Source organism: Rana temporaria, chromosome 12, assembly GCF_905171775.1.
Source record: "Rana temporaria chromosome 12, aRanTem1.1, whole genome shotgun sequence".
In the NCBI taxonomy this organism is placed as follows: domain Eukaryota; kingdom Metazoa; phylum Chordata; class Amphibia; order Anura; family Ranidae; genus Rana; species Rana temporaria.
Genome location: NC_053500.1, coordinates 130,896,782 through 130,922,661, shown reverse-complemented (window position 1 = coordinate 130,922,661; position 25,880 = coordinate 130,896,782). Strand labels below are relative to the sequence as shown.

The 25,880-nt window shown below is 45.1% G+C and overlaps 1 protein-coding gene across 1 annotated transcript; it reads right to left on the bottom strand.

Moving 5' to 3' along the window:
- Positions 1 to 934: 934 nt before the first annotated feature.
- Positions 935 to 21,275, bottom strand: DGKE (diacylglycerol kinase epsilon). Its single transcript, XM_040330706.1, has 11 exons — positions 20,810 to 21,275; positions 16,933 to 17,092; positions 15,102 to 15,221; positions 13,906 to 14,049; positions 12,142 to 12,299; positions 10,762 to 10,810; positions 8,727 to 8,840; positions 8,230 to 8,301; positions 6,502 to 6,629; positions 2,828 to 2,939; positions 935 to 1,563 (listed from the first exon to the last, which is right to left on the bottom strand). The coding sequence occupies exons 1-11, from the start codon at positions 21,211 to 21,213 to the stop codon at positions 1,351 to 1,353; spliced, it is 1,674 nt and encodes a 557-aa protein (XP_040186640.1). The 5' UTR covers positions 21,214 to 21,275; the 3' UTR covers positions 935 to 1,350.
- Positions 21,276 to 25,880: the final 4,605 nt, after the last annotated feature.

Below are 25,880 nucleotides of genomic sequence, written 5' to 3'. Positions count from 1 at the left end.
CGTTTGAACATGCACGGAAAGGCCCAAAGACAGTTCAGCTAACCTTGGAAAGACTTCCAAGGTCAGCCTAACTTTCCTCTGGCCTTTTCAGCCGTTTCCGAGGCTCTCCGGTGCCCCCCGCCTCTGGCCGCATGCGGGATTGCATGCCATGGAAGTCAATGCGGAACAAATAATTTTCGTTTCTATTGACTTCAATGGGGAAACTCGCTTTGATATGCAAGTACTTTGGATTACGAGCATTCTCCTGGAATGGATTATCCATAATCTAATGTTCCACTGTGTGTGTGTGTGTGTGTGTGTATTTTATATACACACACACTTTATAATTATATTATATACACACACACACACTATATATATATATATATATATATATATATATATATATATATACATACACACACACATTATACAAGTGTGTGTATGTAATGTATGTGTATGTATGCATTACACAAGTGTGTGTGTGTGTGTGTGTGTGTGTGTGTATATATATACACACATATACACACACACAATTGTACACACACACACACTTTATAATTATATTATATATACACACACACACATTATATATATATATATATATATATATATATATATATATATATATATATATATATTTTTCATTTCTAACCCACTGATGCCGATATTAGGAAGAAATAAGCCTTCTTCATCTAATCTGACTTTTATAAACTGGCCGTTTGTGACAGAGTGGTCATGTACTGTGATGAGAAGTGGAGAACATGTTCTCTGCTTTTTATCTCAGCTACATAAACCGGTACACCCCAGAGATCTCCGTTTTATAAACGGACACCATGGGGGTTATTCAAGAAAGGCAAATCCACTTTGCACTACAAGTGCACTCAAAACTGCACTGAAAGTGCATTGGAAGTGCAGTCGCTGTAGATCCTAGGGGGACTTACAAGGAAAATAAAAAACAGCATTTTAGCTTGCACATGATTGCATAATAAAACCAGCAGAGCTTCCCCTCAGATTTACAGCGAGGTACAGTGTAATTGGACTACACCTATAGTAAAATCTTCAGTCAAAGCTGTTTATTTTGTTCTACAGGTGCCCTTTGCTTGCATAGGCAGTTTTTCCGTAAAAGGTAAACTAACCCTTTAAAGCTCCATTTTTTTTTGTTCGGCTCTAGCCAATTATTTACTCTAAAGGGGAGCCTGCTTCTTACTCTGCCCAGCTCAATAAAATCCCCCATAGTCCTTGCATGACACAAAAAGTTATTTAAAAAAAAAAAGTGCAATGAAATAAATAAATATAGAGTGCAGATAGGCAGAAGGATCTGCAGTATATCAAAGCATTTAAAAAGGTATGTCATTAAGCTGCCATTTCCTATGCCTTTTTGTCACTGTCGCTCACATCGAGTGGGAGGTCTTGGTCGGAATCACTTGAAGGGTCTTCGTCGTCATCGTCATCATCAGTTTGCTCCCCTAAATGGTAGAGCATGAGAGCGTGTGTCTTATGAGTGATAGTGACTTCACATGGTCCCTGAGCCCAGGGTTCACCGTCCACCTGCATGGGCATTCTGGAATTCTTCAAAATTAACTGCAAATATCAAAAAAGCAACAGTGTCATATAAAACACCATGAGAGTAACTTCCCTGAAGAACTAACTTGACAAAAATGCTACATGGCAACTTCCTAAAAGTGTAAAAGCATAAGTTTAACTTCTTCACTGCCACTGACATAAGGGTTAATGTGGAAAAGAATGGATTCCCAGCAGAAGGGGCCCTTAGACTCGTGAATGACTGTGATCAATGGCTGCCATGCCTCAAATTGCAACCAATTATTAAAAATATGCCACACAGTGTGCCCTCTGCTGTCTTCCCTATATGTGCCCTCCTCCCTATGTGTGCCCTCTGCCGTCTTCCCTATATGTGCCCCTCTCCCTATGTGTGCCCTCTGCTGACTTCCCTATATGTGCCCCCCTCCCTATGTGTGCCCTCTGCTGTCTGTCCTATATGTGCCCCTCTCCCGATGTGTGCCCTCCTCCCGATGTGTGCCCTCTGCTGTTTTTCCTATATATGCCCTCCTTCCTCTGTGTGCCCTCTGCTGTCTTCCCTATATGTGCCCTCCTCCCTCTGTGTGCCCTCTGCTGTTTTTCCTATATGAGCCTTCCTCCCTCTGTGTGCCGACTCTGCTGTCTTCCCTATATGTGCCCTCCTCCCTCTGCTGTCTTCCCTAAATGTGCCCTCCTCCCTCTGCTGTCTTCCCTAAATGTGCCCTCCTCCCTCTGCTGTCTTCCCTAAATGTGCCCTCCTCCCTCTGCTGTCTTCCCTAAATGTGCCCTCCTCCCTCTGCTGTCTTCCCTAAATGTGCCCTCCTCCCTCTGTGTGCTCCCCTGCTGCAGTGCCGATCTCCCCTAAGCCCTTGTTCCCCCTAGCCCCCCCACCCCCGGCTCTCACCCAACACAAAAACTGGCAATAAAACAGTCATGAAGCCAGGGCACCAGTCTCACTGCCGGCTTTTGCGTTCAGGATGGTGATCATGGAGGTAACATGCTTCTCACAACTGCAATCGGTAGTAAGCATCAGACACCAGCGAAGGAGACTGAGGTCTGTGTCCTCAATCTCTTCCTCCACCCCTGAGGGGATACATCAGAGGTCTGTTTAGACCCGTGACATTTTTATAAGCCTATCAAACATGGTGTGAAATGCTTTTACCAATGGGCTTAAGCCATTCCCACACATCGGGCATCCCCTTTAAAAACTCCTAACACAGGGGGTGGGAAGGATTGCCACATTTCTAAAAGATGATAATTTTTTTCAGGCAGGCAGCAGACTCAGTATAACAGCTGCAGCAGCACTTACCCTCACAGTGTGCGCTTGGCCGAGACGGACCGGGTTTGCCAGCTTCACCTGAATCTGGGCACAGTGGAATGATCCATAAACACCCACCACCTCTAGCAGTCCATCGTCATGCCTCCAGAAACAAAAAATAGTTTACATTATTATAAGTTTATATATTTTCTGACATGGAAAACATGGACCCCCTTTCAGAGCCCAAAATTTCAGACCCAGACTTTTCCTGCTACACCCCCCCATTCATCATTTCACATGGAAATAGCTGACATACTACCAACAGTTACAATCAAGAGTAACACCAAGAGTAGCCACAGATGATATAAATCCACTTTAAGTGCATCAAATGCCTTTTAAAATCCAGCTATTACCTGGAAAAAGTAGCAGTGATTTCATCATGGTGTTGTACATAGCCTGTGCAGAGCTGCAGAAAGGGTCCAAGTAGGCTCCTCCCACTACAGGCTGCCTCTTGAGCAGGGGTAGGCAACCTGGGGCACTCCAGCTGTTGCAGAACTACAAGTCCCATCATGCCTCTGCAAGTAATTGTAACAGCAAGCCTTGCAAAGCCCTTATGGGAAATGTAGTTCCACAACAGCTGGAGTGCCCCAGATTGCCTATCCCTACTTTAGAGGGTATCTATTAAGCAGTGCATAGAGTTTTCTTTGACTCACCCATCCACACACTTAATAAGGATGGGGGAATCCTCACCTCTGAGCCACTGTATTCCGACAGCAGGAAGATTTCCCTGTCGTCAGAATACACTGATCGGTGTTGCAGGCTATAGCCTGCGGTGCTGATCAAACAGAAAAAAAACAACAGGGCGGTTAAACAGAAGGAAATGGACTTCTGTAGACCATTAGTACCCATACATGGATCAAATCCATGTAGCCTGCAGCTTAACCAAGTATTTGAAAATGCGTGCAATCCTCTGTTTTTAATGCACACAGTTAGACAGTTGAATTTGGTTTGCTGTTTGGGTGGCAAGTGTGAGCCTGGTTATTATGTATACAACTTTATTTATAGCTTTAAAACGCATCTCATTCAAAGTCCCAAAAACTCCCCCTTCTTTTCACTGCCTGTGATAAGTGCAGCGCTGTGCCGACTTCCCGACAGGCTCTGCACGTGGGGTTTGCGAACACGCCGGAGCTCATCCTTAATGGTGGCACCACTCACACAATGCACTAGATCTATGGAGGGCTGCAGTGTCACCAGGACAGGGTGTATTATGACTACACGTAGCTTCCCCCTCTCCATGTATCTATAACATATGGGGAGGAGAGGTTCTGTAGATCCCAGGGATGAACTTGGCAGGGCTGATAAAACTGCTTGAAAATGTCATTGCAGTAGTCAGTACATAGCTGTTACAAGCTCACTGGATTACAGACATGATACTGGCACATATCAAACACTTACAATGGCTTAATTACCAGACCAAATAAGAGACCATTGTTAGGACTTGTATACCTTATTCAGTGACAGGTTCACTTTAAAGAGGTTTCTACTTTTAAAATGGAAAGCGGAGAATCTGTTTGTATACACAGCGCTCTTCAATGAAGCCTTTCGCCTCTGAGAAACTCACAAAATTTGAATATCTTACCATAAATCCGCTCCGACTATCGTCACCGGGAGCTTCATTTCAGAAGAACGCAGTCCTGCCTGAGACACCTATTTGCTTACAGGTGGTGAGCAGAGGGGAGACCTACCCTCGGGATTTACACTTTAAATAGTACATTTGTATACACAGATCCAAACAACAGAACTAACCGAGGGTCAGTTCTGGAGGAAATTGGGAACAGGTACAGCTCCAAAATACAACTGCAAGCTATCCGTTTAAAGCTGAACTCCGGGAAACAGTTATGATATGCAGTAAATATCTATTTCAGCTGAGTATATTAGCTGCTCTACAAAGGATTGGCACTGCCATCTACCCAGTTATATGATTTATACAGCACACCCAAAAGTGGAACTTCCGCTTTAAGCACTCCTTGCCCCTTACATGAGAAGAGGAAGATCGGGACTGCTCTGTACAAAACCATTACATAGGTAAGCAGGCAAGTATAACATGTTTCTTTTCCTTTCAAAAATAAAACCTCTCATGCAAGAAATATCAGACTGTCAAACAGCCAACGTGTTTCAGGGGCAACTTCACTCGCCCTTCAACAAGAATAAGCAACAAGCAAAGTCATGATGAAAAATGTCTAGCTATGCATATGAAAATATACAACAAAATCTAGAACACCACCCAATAAAAAAACTTATTAGGTGATGCTGTATATTTTTTGGTATACAGTGGAACCTCGGTTTACGAGAAACGCGGTTAACGAGCATTTTCAATGACTGGCAACTTTTTTTTTAAATCCTGACTCGGTTTGCGAGGGTTGTCTCGCAAAATGAGCAGAATTCAAGCTAATGGGTGTGCAGTACCGCATTCGGCCAGAGGTGCGAGGGACGCAGGTGACACTCGGAACGGTTCAGAGCTGTTCAGAAATAGACGGAATCACTCGGAAATATTCAGTTCCTGGGTGTTTCCGAGATCAGCCGAGCTGTCCTTGAGTATTTCCGAGGCTCTCCAGCACCCCCCCACCTCTGGCCACATGCGGTATCGCATGCCATAGAAGTCAATGCGGAACTAATTTTCTTAGTTTCCTTTGACTTCTATGGGGAAACGCTTTGACATGCGAGTGCTTAGGATTACAAGCATTCTCCTGGAACGGATTATGCTCGTAATCCAAGGTTCCACTGTATACATATATAGACCAATAGCTAGATTCACGTAGGGTGTCCTAACTTTGCGGCGGCGTAGCTTAGCGTGTTTAGGCTACGCCACCGTAAGTTAGCGAGGCAAGTACATGATTCTCAAAGTACTTGTCTGCTAAGTTACGGCGGTGTAGCCTAAAGCGGGCAGGCGTAATGGCGCCTAATTCAAATTTAGCTGAGGGGGCGTGTTTTATGTTAATGGGGCTTGACCTGACGTGATTGACGTTTTTTTATAATGGCGCATGCGCCGTCCGCCTACATTTCCCAGTGTGCATTGCGGCTAAGTACGCCGCACGGCCCTATTGATTTCGACGTGGACGTAAACTACGTAAATCCCTATTCACGGACAACGTAAAATTTTCGAATTTCGAAGCGGGAACGGCGGCCATACTTAACATTGACTACGCCTCCTAGGGGCAGCTTTATCTTTAGCCGGCCTATCTCTTACGCAAACGACGTAAAATTTACTGCGACGGACGTACGTTCGTGAATAGGCGTATCTAGTGATTTACATATTCTACGCCGACCGCAATGGAAGCGCCACCTAGCGGCCAGCCTAAATATTGCACCCTAAGATAGGTCGGCTTGCGCCGTCCTATCTTAGATAGGTTTAAGTGTATCTCTGTTTGAGAATATACTTAAACTTAGGTGGGCGTAGATTCCGAGTTAGGTCGGCGTATCTACTGATACACCGACCTAACTCTACCTGAATCTAGCTAATAATTTTCCATCATTAGGACTATGCTTTCTACTTATTCTTGTAGCCCTGATGGGGGAATGACATTTACCCTCGAAACGCATCAGCCATTTGACAGCCAGATATTTCTTTCATGAGGTTTATTTTTCAATGCAGGAGAAACATCTTGGGAAGGCTGACACATGGCAAGGTCTGCTCACAGCTACATAGAAATCCCACAGACACTCACCTTGATAAAGGATATGGCTCATCTCCCATGCCTTCCCACAACCTGCAGCCTCCTCCCCAGTAACCGATATTCAGCACTACGATCCCCTCCAGGTTGGGTAATGAGATTCTCTCTCCATCCAACTCCAGCTGCAGTTACAAAGTACAAGAGGTCAGCATCAGCACACACACTTGGCAGCAAACCTGCATGAGAATGAACACAAACAAGCTTTAAACCTTTGAGATACTTTCCTAAAGGCTTCTGTCATTCCAAAACATTTTCAGAGATTATTTATGTAGGGATGAGCTCACCTGCCCAACTTCCCATCAGCAATAATTGTCAACAGGTACCGCTGTGGTCATGAAAGGGTTTATAGCTCTGTCTAATATGTTATATAAGGGCATTTTCCCTTTAAAGCGGATCTACTGTTTAAGCTTAAAAGACCTTTACTCAAACATTCAGCCTAAAAAAAATCTGAAGGAGACTCTGAAACTGCTCCTCGGTTCTTGCATATACCAGCAGAAACCTCCTTTCTGGGATGGATGGATGGGGGAGCCGTGTGGTATTTATTTAAAGTGGAAATGCAGGATTAACTCTGAATGTGTTTACTCCCATACTCATTTGAATAAATTAGAGAATATTTCAGATATCTTTCTTTTCCATGGAAGAGTATTGCGCCATGGTAACCAGTGATTAATGCAGAAAGATTGGTACTTAAAGTGGAGGTTCACCCTAAAAACAAGTATATACCATTACATCCCGCATACTTCCGACATGTACAGTATGCTGTTTTTTTTTTTATCGCTGTACATACCGTCTTATTATTATTTTCCACCCGGCTTTCGGGTTCTCACTCCCGCGGGGAGTAGGCGTTCCTAAGAGGCGTAGTGGCATATGGGACTTAGCCCAGATGATTGACGTGCGGATAAGGCGCATCACGAAAATAGCCGAACTGGGAGTCGGCGCCTGAGCACAGACTAGGAGCCGTGTAGAGCCGACTGCGCAGGCGCCGTATAGAGCCGACTCCAAGTTCGGCTATTTTCGGAACGTGTGACGCGCCTTATCCGCACCTCAATCATCTGGGCTAAGTCCCAGATGACACTATGCCTCTTCATAGGAACGCCTAGTCCCCGCGGGAGTGAGAACCCGGAAGCCGGGTGGAAAAGAATAATAAGACGGCATGTACAGCGAAAAAAACAAAACAAAAAAAAAAGCCACAAGCATGACACCCAGAGGCAGAGGTGTGATGGGACCTGTAGTTTTGCAGCAGCTGGAAGTCCGCTAATTGCATATCCCTGATATATAGGATGCTCTCATGCACAAGATGTGATGACCCAAAGGGGACCTGTGTCCAAAAAAAGCAAAATACGGCACAGCAAAAAGTACCGCCTCTATTTTAATCTGGAGGGTCCAAAGATGCATGAATGATTGTCGTTTAAATATGCTTACGTGGATTGTTAAAACCATAGCAAATGTGTTTCAGGGTTTTAATACAGCCACTTCATCAGGGCTTTAGGCGAGAAGGTGAATTATGAGAGTCAAGTGCAAGGTGCTATCATTAGTAGCATGTTAGCCTCTGCAGTGGTTAATTGTAGCCAACTCAGAAGATAGGCTTTGCACTAATACAGAGAGTAGTACAGCAGACAGAGACATTACATGAAGAAAGTAAAACAGAACACTAGACTTCTTTAGAGGCTTCAGAGAAAAACAATTCCTTCTTTGGGATCAGTGTGGTAGTCGGATTCTCACCTCCACTTTTTTGTCAAGATCTTTACACTCCTGAATCAAGCAATCCTTGGTCCCATAAAATAAATACACCGCCTGGGAAAAAAAAGGGCATATTTAAATCTGAACTCCAATACAAAAAAAAACAATTTATTCAGCAACAAATTCACTACAATTATAAATACATAAATCTGTCAACAGTATGAACACACTCTTAAAGAAGACGTAGGGCCCCACTTCAGCTGTGAGTCACAGGAGTACACTTATTCAGACCCAGATTCAGCCGACAGCATGTCACCCAAGCAGTCCAGGCTCTGGATGGATCCCAACTTTAATGTCGAGCTCCATCCAGATTCCTGACCAGCAACTGGCTCAGCCTCTCAGCACGCTGCTGAGAGCCCAAGTCAGCCACTCCCACCCCCTCCACAACCCAGGGTCCAGTGAGCGCTGGAGGGGCAGAGCAGAACACCGGTGACCGACAGTCATTACTTACACGTTTACCTGAACATCTGACAGCCTACCTTATTAACAAGCCTGCTAGAAAACAGTGAAGGGGTCTTCTCTCGATGTGTGTGGAAGTTTAAAGCCATTAAGGCATCAGGACCTACTGAGAAGTAGTTATTCATCGTCAAAACCTAAAGAATCAACATACAATAGCATGTTATTATATGGTTTTGCTTCCAAAGTATACAAATATGAACATAAAAAACCTTGCTGTGTCAATTGCAAAAATTACCACAATACATGACTTCAATAAAAGCCTCACAAAAACTTTCTAGAAAAAAAAAACATCAGTCTAAAGGCAAAAGCAATAGGTTCACGTTTAAGTCCGGTCCTCTAACAGTATATTATTTACCTTCCCTTTGCTCCCCGCCACCCTGTTCAGTCACTGGGAACAATGCAAATGTCATTACATCCAGGTATGGAGGATCATGTGACAGCACTGGTGCTTGGCTCAGCATTGTCATAAAGAAACAGGGAGACCTTAGCAGTGTGCAAGGCTTGGTTCACACCTATGCAGTTTGCTTTTGATCCGTTTCTGCAGTGCTTTTTGCAGTATGGTTTTGTACACGCGGTTTTCATGTGTTTTTAACCAGACTTTATGGCACTTTTTGTATGCAAGTTTAAAACTGTATTTTTTGCTAGAAACTTACGTATAACCCCCAAACATTATACTTTTATTTTAGCAGAGACCCTATGGAAGAAAATGGTGGGTTTTGCAATGTTTTATGTCACACGCTCTTTGCGCAGCCGTTTTTCAAATGTAGCTTTCGGAAACAAAATAAAAAAAATATTTTTAAAATTTTTATGCAAAGAACACAATACACTACCCAATAATTTTGTAAAATATAAAAAGATGATGTTACGCCAAGTAAATAGATACCAAACATGTCACACTTTAAAATTGTGCACGCCCGCACAACGGCAACAAATAACCTAAATTTTACTATCTATAGGCAATGCTTTAAAAGCCTTTACAGGTTACCACTTTATATCTACAGCGGACGTCTGGTGCTAGAATTACTGCCCATCATATGATGTTTGCGGGGATACCTTGCGTGTGGGACTATCGTGGTTTGCGTGTATTTAGGACCGACGCACATATTCGCCTTTGCGCACCAGCACGGGGGGAAAGATGGGGGCACTTTTTTTTTTTTTTTTATTAATATATTTTTACACGGTTGCTTTACATTTTTTTTTTTTAATATGTAATGTAAACATCCCTTGTGACAGCAAAAGGCACATGACAGGTATTCACTCCTTTCCACTTGAAAGAATTCAAAGCACCAAGATCAGCGTTTTTAAATTACGTTTGATTTTTTAAAACTGGCGCCTTTAGGACTTCAGTAAACCGGACGTGATGGGATGACGATGCTTCCGGGTTACTACATCCGAGACCTAATCAAAGCGGATTCTGTCTTTTTATTAGGTCTCCGGCCAGCCGGTGGATGTGCCGGGTCTCCTGGTGAGAAGGGAGAGCCCGGGCGAGCGGTGCTCGGGAGGGTGTCCCCCTCCCGCTGCTTGAGATAACACTGGAGCGGCTGCTTGGCCGCATCAGTTTTATTACAAGAGAGCCGACTGTCAGCTCTAAAAAAACGGTACTGGGGCGATACCAGGCATCACTCCGGTACAACCACTTTAAGTCAAATGACGTACAAGTACGTGATTTGGTGGCAAGTGGTTAAAAAAAAAAAATGCAATTGTGGTAAAATCTGCAGCTTCTCCATGGAAATCTATTGAACTAAAAACGCACCGTTTTGCTTTTAACCACTTGCCGACCAGCCGCCACAGTTTTACTGCGACAGGGTGGCTCGACTGGGCAAATCGACGTTACCTTACGTCGCTTTTCTTTTGGCCATTAGGGAGGTGCACGCATGCCCACAGTGTGCGCCCGGAGGCGATGCGAGTGCCCGGCAGGCACGATGACCGCCAGGCACCCGTGATCGCTCATGACAGAGCGAGAACCGGGACCTGTGTGTGTGAACACACAAATCCTGGATCTTTCAGGGGAGTAGAGGACAGAGCTTAGCCTACAGAAATGAAAAAGATTGTTACCTTTGGTTTTCTCAGACTGTAACCCTTGTTAGTAACCTGGACTTTCCACCTGAAAGACAAAGATTAACCCTTAGCATCACCATAGATGTGGCTATAGTTCCACAGACAGAAAATTGTTATCTTAGCTATTTTGATATTTAAGTTTGGGAGAATGAATATAGAAGTGAAACTAGTGATTAAGTTGCCAGCCTACCAGTATGCAGAAGAAAAACACTGGAAACTGCCAGAGGAACTGATCAGAAGTGACCCCAGCAATGCCCCACTTTCCCCCCTTGCACCAGTATGACTATGAAACTACAGGCTTCAGCAAGATCACTACTCCACGAAGTGACACCCGTCAACAATATATATCTTGGAAAAGTTCCCACTACCAACAAGCCAGACAGACCCCATCATCCAACCCCCCTGCCCCTCCACCACAGGAGATCACTGGACATCCCATGCAGAAGATGTCCACTACTACAGTCCATTACACAATGGCCGAGGGAGCTCAACCTGACCAATGAGGAGTGCTGCTTCTCTCCAGATAATGAAGGGATGGTAGAACCAGGACTCTTCCTATCAGTAAAGAGGAAGGTACTGCAAGGAGAGAGACTCCCTTAACAGGGGGCGAGAAAAAAAAAAGACAGATGGTTCTCCCTCTGGGAAATGTTTAATATTTTGGGGTGGTATCATTGCTGTTATGTTGAGAGGAGCCTCCATCTCTCATGGGCTATCCTGGAAGACAACTGGGTAAAAACCTGAATCCTGCAGAAAATGGCAAGATTAAGGTAGTTGTAAACCCTTTCGTATACCCAGTAAAGTGAGTAGCCTCAGAGAATACACAGGAATGAAACAAATCATCCTACATATGTTTTATTTGTTTTTCTACACCCCTTCAAAGTGCTGAATTTAGATAGATTCCTTGTGCATCTGTCAGTAGCACAGAGGATGGGGCAGGGAGCTTGTGTACAGTGTGCGAGAGCCGATTGCAGGAAATGGACAACCCACCTACACACACACACACACACACACACACACACACACTTCAGAGCTGTGTTGTGAATAGACAAGCTGTGTACAGAGCTCTCCTCCCCATTACCATTTTATCGCTGATGTCAGGACAAGTTGTCAGAAGTGACTCGTGCTGATAACAGAGGAACGAAGCACCAGAGAGAAATGGCACTCAGAGCTTTAGAGAGAGACGAGCAAATACTACAGATATTTGTGCTTTGGTCAGATTTCACAACTGAGGTTTACAACCACATTAACTTACATTTTTAACAGGACAACTCTAGAGATGGAGTGGAAAATCAATTTTACCTAAATGTACTGCTTAGGGGGGGAACCTTCTGTGTTGGTCAATACTCACAAATTCACAACTGCTGTGTCCTTTCTCACCTGTCGAGCTTAACTCTGTCTGCTTCCATAACATTGCGAAGTATCTGCTCTGCAGGGACTTCTCCAGCATAGCCAACCCCCCATCCTAAAGTATTAGCCAGGTCATTGCCAGTTCCCAGGGGTAACACTGCTACTTGGGGAACAAAACTTTCGAGACCCTGTAAAGAGACAAACACATTCAAACATAACAAACTGAAGAGTAAAGATGGCAATAGATGATATGATTTTCCTTCCTGCAACCATGGGTTGCAGAAAAGAAAATGACTTGATTCAACAAAGTCAGTGTTGATGGGAGAATCCCTCCCACTGAACTAATGTGTTCTCCTGGCGAGAGATGGGCATGGGGAGCTGTTTCTGAGGGGAGAACAGCGAACAAGTGATTATTGCTAGTAGCTACAATCGCATCCCAAAAATTCAACATGCTGGTTGTACCCAAGTCGATCAAAGGATCGACTTGGATACAATCAGCCTGCCTATACATAGTTCAAACCTCGGCTGGCCAGTCCCAGACGAAATTTGAACCATCTATGGCCGAATATGTTTTGCATGTTTGCATCGTTCCCCCCTCCCCCCACATTTGGCACTTTTTTGGGGGGCGGAGTACCTGGTTTCGACAGGTACCAGCTCCCACTTCCGGTCAGATGCACCACGGTGATCTGAGCCAGAAATTAATTTCAATTGATATTTTTGGGGGAGCCTGGAGCGCCTCTTTAACTCTATTAAAGTTGATATATTATTTTGAACACCAGAAAAACAAATATGCTCTGACGGAAAAATGTGTAGTCCACTTTTACATATGCACAATGAAGTAGGAGACTAGATATGCTTTCCCATACTTTTCTTGAGAAACACATAAAAAAGCTACCTCCAATCCACTTGTGACTACCTCCATATCCTAGAAGTGATTGCAATGGATCACATCTTAAAAACAGCAAGCATGGTGTATGTATCTGCTCTGTGCAATGGTTTTGCACAGAGCAGCCCTGGTCTTCCTCTTCTAGGGTACCCCACCAGTGCTCCTGGCTCTCTCCCCTCCCCCCTCAAGTGCTCACCATAGCAAGCACTTGTGCGGGCTCGCTCCCAAGCCAGATCAGTGTATCCTTTGACACACAGACAGTGTTAGGCCCACTTCCTCCTCACTAGTTGTGGTTGAGGCCGGTGAGTCTGTCTCTGAACGAGAGAGAGAGAGAGAGAGAGAGAGGGAGAGAGAGAGAGAGAGAGAGAGAGAGGGAGAGAGAGAGAGATGGAGAGAGAGAGAGAGAGAGAGAGAGAAAGAGAGAGAGAGAGAGAGAGAGAGAGAGAGGAAGAGAGAGAGAGAGAGAGAGAGAGAGAGAGAGAGAGAGAGAGAGAGAGAGAGAGAGAGAGAGAGAGAGAGAGAGAGAGAGAGAGACTCTGCTCTTGTGCATAGTGCAGGGTCAAAATAAAGAAGGGGGGGGGGGGGACTGCATGCAGAAGGCTTATCAAATTAATGATAGAATGCATTAAAAGTAAAAAAAATAAATCTGCATTTAGAACCACTTTGAAGCCATTGATCATACTAATCTATAGGATAGATGGTTAAAGGGTAGTTAGTGTGCATGGATAAATCTCATGTGGTTTTATGAACCATATTAAACCTGGAAATATGCATTTCAGATATCTTTTTGTATGAATAAAAGTTATGTGTTTGTACATGTTTTTGTAATCTTGTCCAAATACAATTTTTTGACACTAGTAAATGTTTGTGTCCAGCCAAATGCAGCAAGAGTGATAGAAAGTTTTTACCTTTATCTTCATCTCATCCACAGCATCAAGGACCCAACCAACAGTGCCATCTCCACCACAGACCAGCACTTTGGCCGAGTTAGGAGGAAGAACTGCACACAGTTGAAGTGCTTTGAATGGAGATGTCTTGCTCAAATCAAACACCTAAAAAAAAAAAAAAAAAAAAAAAAGATGATATCATGGTCTGACTGTTTTTTTTTTATGCAATTTCTTATTTTTATATACCGAGAGAGATATTATCTATCTATCTATCTATCTACACATACATATATACACACACACACACAATATTCTATTTACAAATGAACACTTAGTACAGTGTACATCTACAATAGGACTGCCACCGCATCTTGGGCTTTATAAGGAGTAGAAGCCGTTTCTCTTCAGACCCTCTCTCACTGAAACCTCCCAAACTCATAAAAAGAGGAGGGGGAGAGATGTCACTGCTCGGTCTTATCTCGTGATACGCCTTGATATCTGGTGGACTTAGAAGGCTATCTATACCTGCCAAAAATATATTATTTTTATCTTATCAATAAACAGTCTAAAAGCCAGGGTTGTTTTGCCTCTTGTTTATTTTTGCTCCCAGATCTCCCTGACTATGCAAAAGCTGATGGCCAAGGATTACACCGAAATCGGTGGAATATCTTTTTACAACAGCAAGTGAGTGCCATCATCATATTATTAAGAAACCCAGTGGTGATCAAATGGCACCAAAAGAAAGCTCCATTTGTGAAGAAAAATATATAAAAAAATTGAAATGGCGTACAGTGTTGCTTGACTGTGCAATTGCCAGTTAAACTAGCACAATGCTGAATGGCAAAAAAAATGCTCTGGTCATGAAGGGGGTAAAACCTTCCAGAGCTCAAATGGTTAAACCTTGCAGGGGTCCTCATTAATGATACAAAATGTGTGATCATTTAACCACTTATGTGCATGAAGAGTGTCCAGGCTTACAATATTCCCTGAAAAACCTGAACTTCCAGGTACGGAGGAAATGTGCACATGTCCTCTGCTATTCCACAATGTCGTAGGTGCCTAAAAAAACTCTCCTTAGTACTGACCTGCGGGGACTCAAGTGATGCATAGGGGTTGATGGGGTAGCACTGAAAAATACCTGCTATACACAGCAGGAGTGTTGCTCTGCTTTCTATTGGCACATTACAGGTACACTTTATTCTTGACAATATACACACCTGGAGAGGATTCAGAAGACTTTTAAATTCTCCAACCAAAACTTCACCCATATTGTTCCCACTGCGGGTGTTAGCAAGAATTATCAAAGGAGTCCAGTCTTTGCCAGGTGGAGACAGCAACTACAAGAGAAGATAGTGGGATTCAAATAAAAGTTGCACAAATAACTTAAAAGACAGCCTGTTGGGAATAGGAATTTGCAATAATCTGAATCTCCACTCTGAAAGTCTAAACCAGGGGTCTCCAAACTCCTAAGGTTCAGTTTTCTGTCCTTTGGGGTTTACAGGGTCCAGACAGTGGGAGAAGAAAATTCCCCAGCATCAGTGGGAGGAATAGTGCCCCATCATTGGTTTCAGTGGGAGCGATAGTGCCCCATCATTGGTTTCAGTGGGAGCGATAGTGCCCCAAGGGACAGCTAATAGCAAGGGGCAGCAGTTTGGAAATCACTGATATAAACCTAAAAACAAGAAATATATTGCACCTTACCCCTCCTTAGGTCTGCTGGCTGCTCAGGCTGTTAATTATTTTCACCCCCCCCTCCATCTCATACAGGTTAGATATTCATTAGCTCCAGTCAGGAATAAGCATCCCAGGGTGACAATGCTGCTCCCCTATAGATACAGTACAAAAAATGAGTGTTGTCACCCTTGCATAGGGAGTGTGTTAGGACTACAAATATCTTCTCCCGCCCCTCTTACATCAGGGTCCCCCCAGAGAGCCGCCCCTCTTACATCAGGGTCCCCAGAGAGCCGCCCCACTTACATCAGGGTCCCCAGAGAGCCGCCCCACTTACATCAGGGTCCCCAGAGAGCCGCCCCACTTACATCAGGGTCCCCAGAGAGCTGCCCACTTACATCAGTTTCGCCAAAGGGCCCCTTCCTCACATTAGTGTCCCCAGAAAGCCCCTCCCCCTTACATCAGGGTCCCCAGACAGCTAACTCCCCCCAACCCCTTCCAGAGGTTCACTGTGTACCTGTCTGGTGGAGGTGGCGATCGGCAGCTCTATGGTATCCACAGGCAGGGGGATCTCCTTGGGGCTAGTAGTTCTCCTCCCAAGTGTATACAGAGGAGAGGGGAGGGGCTTCTGACCCAGGCATGTATCAGCAACAGTGTACAAGCATAGCAACTCACTTGTACACTGACAGTGATACTTATACCTGCCCGGGTCAGAGGCCCCTCCCCTCTCCACTGTATGCACTGACATTAGGTAAGGAAAAAACTACAAGCCCCAGGGAGATCCTGCTGCCCACAGGCACCATAGAGCTGCCGATCACCACCTCCCCCCACTGCATTTTAAACGGCCAGCCAGAGGTGCAGGGGGAGATGCTGGGTCTTGGGCCCCCCACAGCGGCAATACGGCAGGGCCAAGTCACAAGTGCGACTGCAGCGACCCCTATAGTTCCGCCACTGTATTTTACTTACAGCATCGCCTGAATAATCCTTCAGGTATTGTCCATAAGAATATCTAAATCTCTGATTGCATTTTACAGGTCAGTTGCCAATAACCTACCTGGGATACAAACATGGCTCATTCATAATGACTGGAGGAAACTAAAAAGGAGGTGGTGCCAATAGCAACCAATCCAAATTCAGCTGTCAGTTCTCTAGTGCGAGCTCCAAAAACAACACACGATTCTGATTGGACGAACGGGGACATTACTTGTCTTTCTCTGGTGCAGTTACTATTTTAATCACCAGCAGAAATGCTGGTGATTAAATCTTTGAACACACAAGTTATGTGATATCCAGGAAAAGCAGAATTTCCCAAGTTTTCCTCAAGCAAATCTTTCCTAGAATATTTTTGAAATATTGAATAATCATCAAGCAATGAACCTTCTCATAATCTGTATTCTTGCTCTTTTTCATCTGCTTCACAGCCAGGAGATAATTGGGTGGAATAATGAGGCTTTGGAACTCTCCGAGGTCACAGTCTTCGGTCTTCAGGTCGCTGTGCAAGCATTCATCGTGGGCGCTCCTCTGACACCAGATACATCTATTCACAGAATCAAAATACGCTTAGAATTCTGGAATGTGAGCAACTTATTGAAAACAGTCTTAGCTACAAAATACAACTCCACTCTTGTGTACGGCAGAGTGACAGAAGGCTCCAATCACATCACTGACACACCAGCATAAGGAGCTGAAGTTTTAAAAAGTGACAGTTATTTTCAGTTGGATGTAATGAGATTTAAAGCAGCACTAAGCACATCAATGTGAGGATTTAAAATAAAAAAAGTTACATGTGGGGGTTGCTAACTGTCACAATTTCTTGTGGTTTCAGCCAAACCATCCAATGGCTGGAGTCATAACTGATCACATGTGCAGCACCATAAAAGTTGAAGATCAGAGGCCAGGATGGAAGCTTCCTTGGCTGAAGAGGATAAGAGGGTTTAGTTCCGCTTTACAAATGACAGTTGCCACCTAGAGTAAAAAGTCTTTGGCCCGGATTCACAAAGCACTTGTGCCGACGTATCTCCAGATATCTCCAAATATGCACCGTCGTATCTGTGCGCCGGACTCTGAAACCAAGATACGCCTGAAAATAGGCTTCATCCGACCGACGTAACTTGCCTACGTCGGCGTAGAGTGGGCGCATATTTACGCTGGACCTATTTGGCGCTCCCATTGATTTTCTATTCACATATGAAAATGAGGGAGCTACGCCGATTCACGAATGTACGTCCGTCCGACGCAGTGCGCGTAAAGTCATACGTCCGGCGTAAAGTTATGCCCCATAAAGGAGGTGTAACTCAGCAGCATCCATGCAAAGGGCTGCACCAGGGAACACAAGCCGCCGTATTTTACGTTGGACGTGAATATGACTAGGCTGAGGTTACGTTCACGCCGTAGGCAGTGATCCGACGTATCTTAAGGGGGTAGTTCCGACGTGATTGTGAGCATGCGCACTGAGATGCGTCCACGGGACGGCGCATGCGCAGTTGGCGATACGTATCTGTCTGACACTCAGCCCATCATTTGCATGGGGTCACGCCTCATTAGCATGGCTCACGCCCACTTCCACCTACGCCGGCTTACGCCGAGGAAACCCGGCGCAGTTTTGGGAGCAAGTCCTTTGTGAATTTCATGCTTGCCTCTCTGCGCTGCGTCGGCGTAGCGTAAAGGAGATGCGCTACGGCGGCATTAAATATGCGCCGATGTCTGTGAATCCGGCCTATATCTTTGTGTTAAAGTGGAACCCACTGATTCAAAGCAGAACTGAACTCTTCTTTATAATAAGCTGCGCATGCGCAGCAGTTATGTCATCCTGAGCTGGCCAATGGAAAAGCTTGAAGACCGGCACCGATAAAAGACTCAGACCATTAGAAAGGAGGCAAGCGTAATGACAGTAGTTTCCCTTTAATACAATATCAGGTAAGTACATATAATGCTGTGTACTTACCTCCAGTCACAGAGTTAGGGCGGTCAGTGAGGAATGTGTACTATATACAATGTCAGGTAAGTACATATAATGCAGTGTACTTACCTCCAGTCAGAGTTAGGACTGGTAGTAATGAATGTACAGTATATAAAATGTCAGGTAAGTACATCCACTTACCTCAAGTAGCAGAGCTTAGGCTGATAGTAATGAATGTATGTACAATGTTGGGGCTGTCATTGAGGAATGTACAATATAGGGTAGGTACATACACTTCAGGCTGTCAGTGATGACTATACAATGTCAGGTAGGTACCTCCAGTGTCAGAGCTTAGGCCGGTAGTAATGAATGTATGTACAATGTTGGGGCTGTCATTGAGGAATGTACAATATAGGGTAGGTACATACACTTCAGGCTGTCAGTGATGACTATACAATGTCAGGTAGGTACCTCCAGTGTCAGAGCGTAGGCTGGTAGTGATGAATGAATGTACAATGCTGGGGCTGTCATTGTAGATAGAATGTCATGTAGGTACATACAGTGTCAGGTGCACTTACCTCCAGTAGAAAAGCTTAGCCTGGTAGTGATGAATGTAGAATGTTGGAGCATGTACAGTATATAGAAAGTCATGCAAGTATATAGGATGTGAGGTAGGTACACCCACGTATCTCCAGTAGCAGAGCTTAGGCTGGTAGTAATGAAAGTATGTACAATGTTGAGACATGTACAGTATTAAGAATGCCAGGTAGGTACATACACTTACCTCCAGTCACAGAGCTGGCGCCGCCAGTGACGAATGTTTAGTATATACAATGTCAGGTAAGTACACATAAAGCTGTGTACTTACCTCCAGTCACAGAGTTGGGGCTGGTAGTGATAGATGTATGTACAATGTTGGGGCTGTCATTGAGGCATGTACAGTATATAGAGTGTAGGGTAGGTACATACACTTTGGGCTGTCAGTGAGGACTATAAAATGTCAGGTAGGTACATCCAGTGTCAGAGCTTAGGCTGGTAGTGGTGGATGTATATACAATGCTGGGGGTGTCATTGTATATAGAATATCAGGCAGGTACATACAGTGTCAGGTGCACTTACCCCCAGTAGAAGAGCTTCGCCTGGTAGTGATGGATGTAGAATGTTAGAGCATGTACAGTATATAGAATGTGAGGTAGGTACACCCACTTATCTCCAGTGCCAGAGATTAGGCTGGTAGTAATGAAAGTATGTACAATGTTGGGACATGTACAGTGTAAAGAATGCCAGGTAGGTACATACACTTACCTCCAGTCACAGATATGGGGCCGGCAGTGATGAATGTGTAGTATATACAATGTCAGGTAGGTACATGCACTTACCTCCAGTAGCAGAGCTTAGGCTGGTAGTAATGAATGAATGTACAATGTTGGGGCTGTCATTGAGGCATGCACAGTATATAAAATGTCAGGTAGGTACACCCACTTCAGACTGTCAGTGATGACTATACAGTGTCAGGTAGGTACATCCAGTGCCAGAGCTTGGGCTGGTAGTGATAAAAGTATGTACAATGTTGGGGCGTGTACAGTATAAAGAATGCTAGGTAGGTACACACACTTACCTCCAGTCACAGAGCTGGGGCCACCAGTGATGAAAGTGTAGTATATACAATGTCAAGTACGTACACATAAAACTGTGTACTTACCTCCAGTCACAGAGTTGGGGCTTGTAGTGATGAATGTATGTTCAATGTTGGGGATGTTATTGTATATAAGATGTCAGGTAGGTACACACAGTGTCAGGTGCACTTACCTCCAGTCGTAGATCTTGGGCAGGTACAGATAAATGTATGTACAATGTTGGAGCATGTACAGTATTATAGGATGTGAGGTAGGTACACCCACTTTCCTCCAATGTCAGAGCTTAGACTGGTAGTGATGGATGTATGTACAATGTTGAGTCATGTACAGTATATAGGATGTCAGGTAGGTACACAGTGTCAGGTGCACTTACCTCCAGTGTCAGAGCTTAGACTGGTAGTAATGAATGATATGTACAATGTTGGGGCTGTCACCGAGTCATGTACAGTATATAGGATGTCAGGTAGGTACACAGTGTCAGGTGCACTTACCTCCAGTGTCAGAGCTTAGACTGGTAGTAATGAATGATATGTACAATGTTGGGGCTGTCACCGAGTCATGTACAGTATATAGGATGTCAGGTAGGTACACAGTGTCAGGTGCACTTACCCCCAGTGTCAGAGCTTAGACTGGTAGTAATGAATGATATGTACAATGTTGGGGCTGTCACCGAGTCATGTACAGTATCATAGGATGTGAGGTAGGTACACCCACTTACCTCCAGTCGCAGAGCTTAGGTTGCCCCCCACACTGTAGGCCGCAGCGGACACAGAGGTTGCAGAGCGGTAGGTTGCCCCGCACCCAGTGGTGGCCCCGGGCCCCCTCGCTCCTCCCCAGGCCCTCCTTACACGGGAAGCGGCGGCTGGCCTTCCACACACACGGGTGGTCGGCACACAGGCCGCAGCACAGGCAGTACCCGCCCTGGAGGATGTGTAGGCCGCACACCGAGCAGTAGGTAGGTCTCCCGAACAGGTCGGTCTCCTTCCAGGCGTGTTTCCCGGCCCGGGACAGACCCCTCCGTCCCGCCCTCCGTATACTGCACCACAGAGTGATCAGCACCGGCAACAGTACCGCTATCAACGTCCACACCGCCAGGTGCAGCCCGGCCCCCTCCTCCTCCATGTCTTCCGCCGCCGGTACACCGCCGCATCCCACTGACAGCTCCGGAGGACGTAACCAGGGCGACCGGAGGACGCAGCGCTGATGACGTCATCCGAGCGTCTATCCAAAACACAGGGATGAGGAGAGGAGAGTGAGCTCCCACTGCTGGCCGGCTATGTGTACTGCACTGCAACCATCCATCCATCCATGGTCCTTGTTCAGCCACTTCCTGTTATGGAGTGACAACCTTCTCACAATTGTACTCCTGCGTTGTCATCTGTTAGAGAAGTGCTCTGCACACAGGCATGGTCCAACAACGTTAATGTAGGCCTCATTCAGTAAGCTTTCCTTAGGGATGGGTTGACACTTCATCCATTTAAATCCGAACACATGTGAATTACACAGGTTCTGAGGCAAATTTATTGCAGATAAGGCACCACATGAGTTTATTTACCTCCTTAGGCTGGACTTACACCTATGGCCTTTTTACTGCATTTTGCAGATTTGCACTACAGAACGTGTTCCATAGGAAACCATGTTAAATGGACTGTAGAGCAAATCTGAAAAATACAAAAGGCACTAATAGGTAGATTCAGAAAGAGTTAGGCCGGCTTATCAGTAGATAAGCTGACCTAACTCAGAATCTACGCCGACCTATGTTTAAGTGTATTCTCAAACAGAGATACGCTTAAACCTATCTAAGATACGACGGCTTGCGCCGTCCTATCTCAGGTTGCAATATTTCTGCTGGCCGCTAGGTGGCGCTTCCGTTGCGGTCGGCGTAGAATATGCAAATCAGTAGATACGCCTATTCACGAACGTACGCCCGGCCGCCGCAGTAAATTTACGCCGTTTACGTAAGAGATAGGCCGCCTAAAGTTATTCCATCAAATAGATGGAATAGTAATGTTAAGTATGGCCGCCGTTCCCGCGTCGAAATTCGGAAATTTTACGTCGTTTGCGTAAGTCGTCCGTGAATAGGGATTTACGTAGTTTAGGTCCACGTCGTAATCAATAGGCCCGTGCGGCGGACGTAGCCGCAATGCACACTGGGAAATGTAGGCGCATGGCGCATGCGCAGTTAAAAAAAAAAAGGTAAAAAACGTCAGGTCGAGCCCCATTAACATAAAACACGCCCCCTCAGCTAAATTTCAATTAGGCGCCATTACGCCCGCCCGCTTTAGGCTACGCCGCCGTAACTTAGCAGGCAAGTACTATGTGAATCATGTACTTGCCTCGCTAACTTACGGCGGCGTAGCTTAAATGCCTTAAGCTACGCCGCCGCAAAGTTGCGGCCATGTATGTGAATCTAGCTATAAAACTGCCTAGGTGTGAGTCCGGCCTGAATCTGCTACAGAACTAGGGTTGCCACCTGTCCGGGATTCAGAATTTGGGTTTAGAATCATGTGTCCGGGTTTCCAACTGCCTGAAAGCCGGACACATTATGAATGAATGAATTTGTATAAGTGTGTGTGATTGGTGCCTGCCTAGTCCATACTCTATAAATAAAAAACTTCCTGTAATGACTATCGGGGATCTGGCACCCTGCCAATCATCAGACTACATTTATAGATGACCACACCGGACAGGAAATGGCTTCCTCCTCGCCCCTCCCTGTTTCCTGTCTCGGGAACGCTCGCGCATGTCTGGTGATAAACAGATTCTGTGACATTGTTTTGGAAGTATAACTATGTCCTGGGCTGTCACATTCATTTTTATAAAAACTTTATTTCAAAGGGAAAGAAACAGTTCCTGTAACTGGTTCAAAAGCTCAATTTGTTAGTCAGGTCTATCTAAATCTGCTAGTGTATCTAACACTACCCTCTGCCCAGATTGGCATACCTGGGATCTTTTGAAGATCAGAATTCCTGGGAATGGGGACGGAGTGGTAGGTGGTGAGGGGGTGTAACAAAATTGTGCTAACAGTGGGAGGGGCTCAAACCTTGACCCTATGTACCCACTGAAGGGGGTCTGGGTTGGGTAATATGCATACTGCAGGGGTCAGGTGTGTAATGTACAGAGTGCACGGGACTTGCGGACCCGATCGCCGCTGGAGTCCCGCGATCGGTCCCCGGAGCCGAAGAACGGGAAGAGCTGTGTGTAAACACGGCTTCCCCGTTCTTCACTGTGGCGGCGTCATCGATCGTGTGATCCCTTATATAGGGAAACACAATCAATGATGTCACACCTACAGCCACACCCCCCTACAGTTAGAAACAGAGATGAGGTCACACTTAACCCCTTCAGCGCCCCCTTGTGGTTAACTCCCACACTGCAATTGTCATTTTCACAGTAATCAATGCATTTTTTGCTGTGAAAATGACAATGGTCCCAAAAATGTGTCAAAATTGTCCGAAGTGTGCGCCATAATGTCGCAGTCACGAAAAAAAATCGCTGATCGCCGCCATTACTAGTAAAAAATAAATAATTAATAAAAATGCAATAAAACTATCCCCTATTTTGTAAACGCTATAAATTTTGCGCAAACCAATCGATAAACGCTTATTGCGATTTTTTTTTTACCAAAAATAGGTAGAAGAATACATATCGGCCTAAACTGAGGAAAAAAAAAAAGTTTTTATATATTTTTGGGGGATATTTATTATAGCAAAAAGTAAAAAATATAGAGGGGGAGATTCAGAAAGAGGTATGACGGCGTATCTCCTGATACGCCGTCGTATCTCTGAGATCCGACGGTCGGCTGATTCATAGAATCAGGTTACGCATAGATCTCCCTTAGATCCGACAGGTGTAAGTGACTTACACCGTCGGATCTTAGGCTGCAATCTCCCACTGGCCGCTAGGTGACGCTTCGGTTTTTCACGCAACGAATATGCAAATTCCGATTTCCGCCGATTCAGAAACGAACGCCCGTCGCTTTTTTTTTACGTCGTTTGCGTTCGGCTTTTTCCGGCGTATACTTATCCCTGCTATATGCGGCGTATCCAATGTTAAGTATGGCCGTCGTTCCTGCGCCGAGTTTTGATTTTTTATGTCGTTTGCGTAAGTCGGTCGCGAATACGGATGGACGTAATTTACGTTCACGCCGAAAACAATGACGTTCTAGCAGAAAAATCGCGGCTGGCGCAGGTGTAGTACGATTGGCGCGGGGACGCGCCTGATTTAAATAATACACTCCCCCTAGCCACGGAATTTGAATTCCGCCGGGGGAGTTACGATCCGCCGGCGCAAGTTTCGAGGTAAGTGCTTTGTGAATACTGCACTAGCCTCTCAAATTTGCGCCGGTGGATCGTAAATCAGATAGATTACGCGGATCTAAAGATCCGCTAATCTATCTGAATCTAGCCCCGAATTTTTTTCAAAATTGTTGCTCTATTTTTGTTTATAGCGCAAAAAATAAAAACCGCAGGAGGTGATCAAATACCACCAAAAGAAAGCTCTATTTGTGGGGAAAAAAAAGGACGCCAATTTTGTTTGAGAGCCACGTCGCACGACCACGCAATTGTCAGTTAAAGCGACGCAGTGCCGAATCGCAAAAACTGTCCGGGTCCTTTACCTGCCTAAAGGTCCAGGTCTTAAGTGGTTAAATACCACCAAAAGAAATCTCTATTTGTGTGAAACGAATGATAAAAATGTCATACGGGGACAGTGTCGCATGACCGCGCAATTGTCCTTCAAAGTGTGACAGTGCCGAAAGATGGAAATTGGCCTGGGTAGGAAGCGGGTAAAAGTGCCCGGTAGGCAAGTGGTTAAAGAAAATACAGGGCCAGATTCACAGAAAAAGTATGCCGGAGTATCTGCTGATACTCCGGCGTACTTTCAAATTTGCCGCGTCGTATCTTGATTTGGAATCCTCAAACCAAGATACGACGGCATCTGGGTAAGATCCGACAGGTATACGGCTTCGTACGCCTTCGGATCTTAGATGCATTACTTCGGCGCCCGCTGGGTGGAGTTTGCGTCGTTTTCCGCGTCGGGTATGCAAATTAGCTGTTTACGGCGATCCACGAAGGTACGCGCGGCCGCCGCATTCTCTCACGTCGTCTGTAGTCGGCTTTTTCCAGCGTATAGTTAAAGCTGCTTTTTTTGCGGCGTATAGTTAGATTTGCCATGTTAAGTATGGCCGTCGTTCCCGCGTCGAAATTTGAATTTTTTCATTTTTTTTGCGTAACTCGTCCGTGAATCGGGATGGACGTAAGTCACGTCTAAGTTTAAAAAATGACGTCCTTGCGACGTCATTTTGCGCAATGCACGGCGGGAAATTTAGAAACGGAGCATGCGCAGTTCATTCGGCGCGGGGACGCGCTTCATTTAAATGAATCACGCCCCCTAATCGCCGATTTGAATTCCGCCGCCAGAGATACACTACGCCGCCGTAACTTACGGCGCGAATTCGTTGTGGATTTGAAACAAAGCCAAGTAAGTTACGGCGGCGTAGCGTATGTTAGATACGCTGCGCCGGTGCCGATCTTATGTGGATCTGGCCCACTGGTTTTTTTGGCTGCTGCTGGGTACTAAAAAATTTTTTTTCACATCATTGCAATGTATTAAAAATATCTATATATATCAGTTTGTGTCAACTCACCATCAATGTGCGCTTAATGCAACAAAAGTGGTGAAATAAAGCTGGTGACGTTTTGCGCCACTTACTTTTTTGATAAATGTACCACCAGGGTAACTTTATTTGAATTCCAGTAACAGGACTCCAGAGTTTCTATATTTTCTTT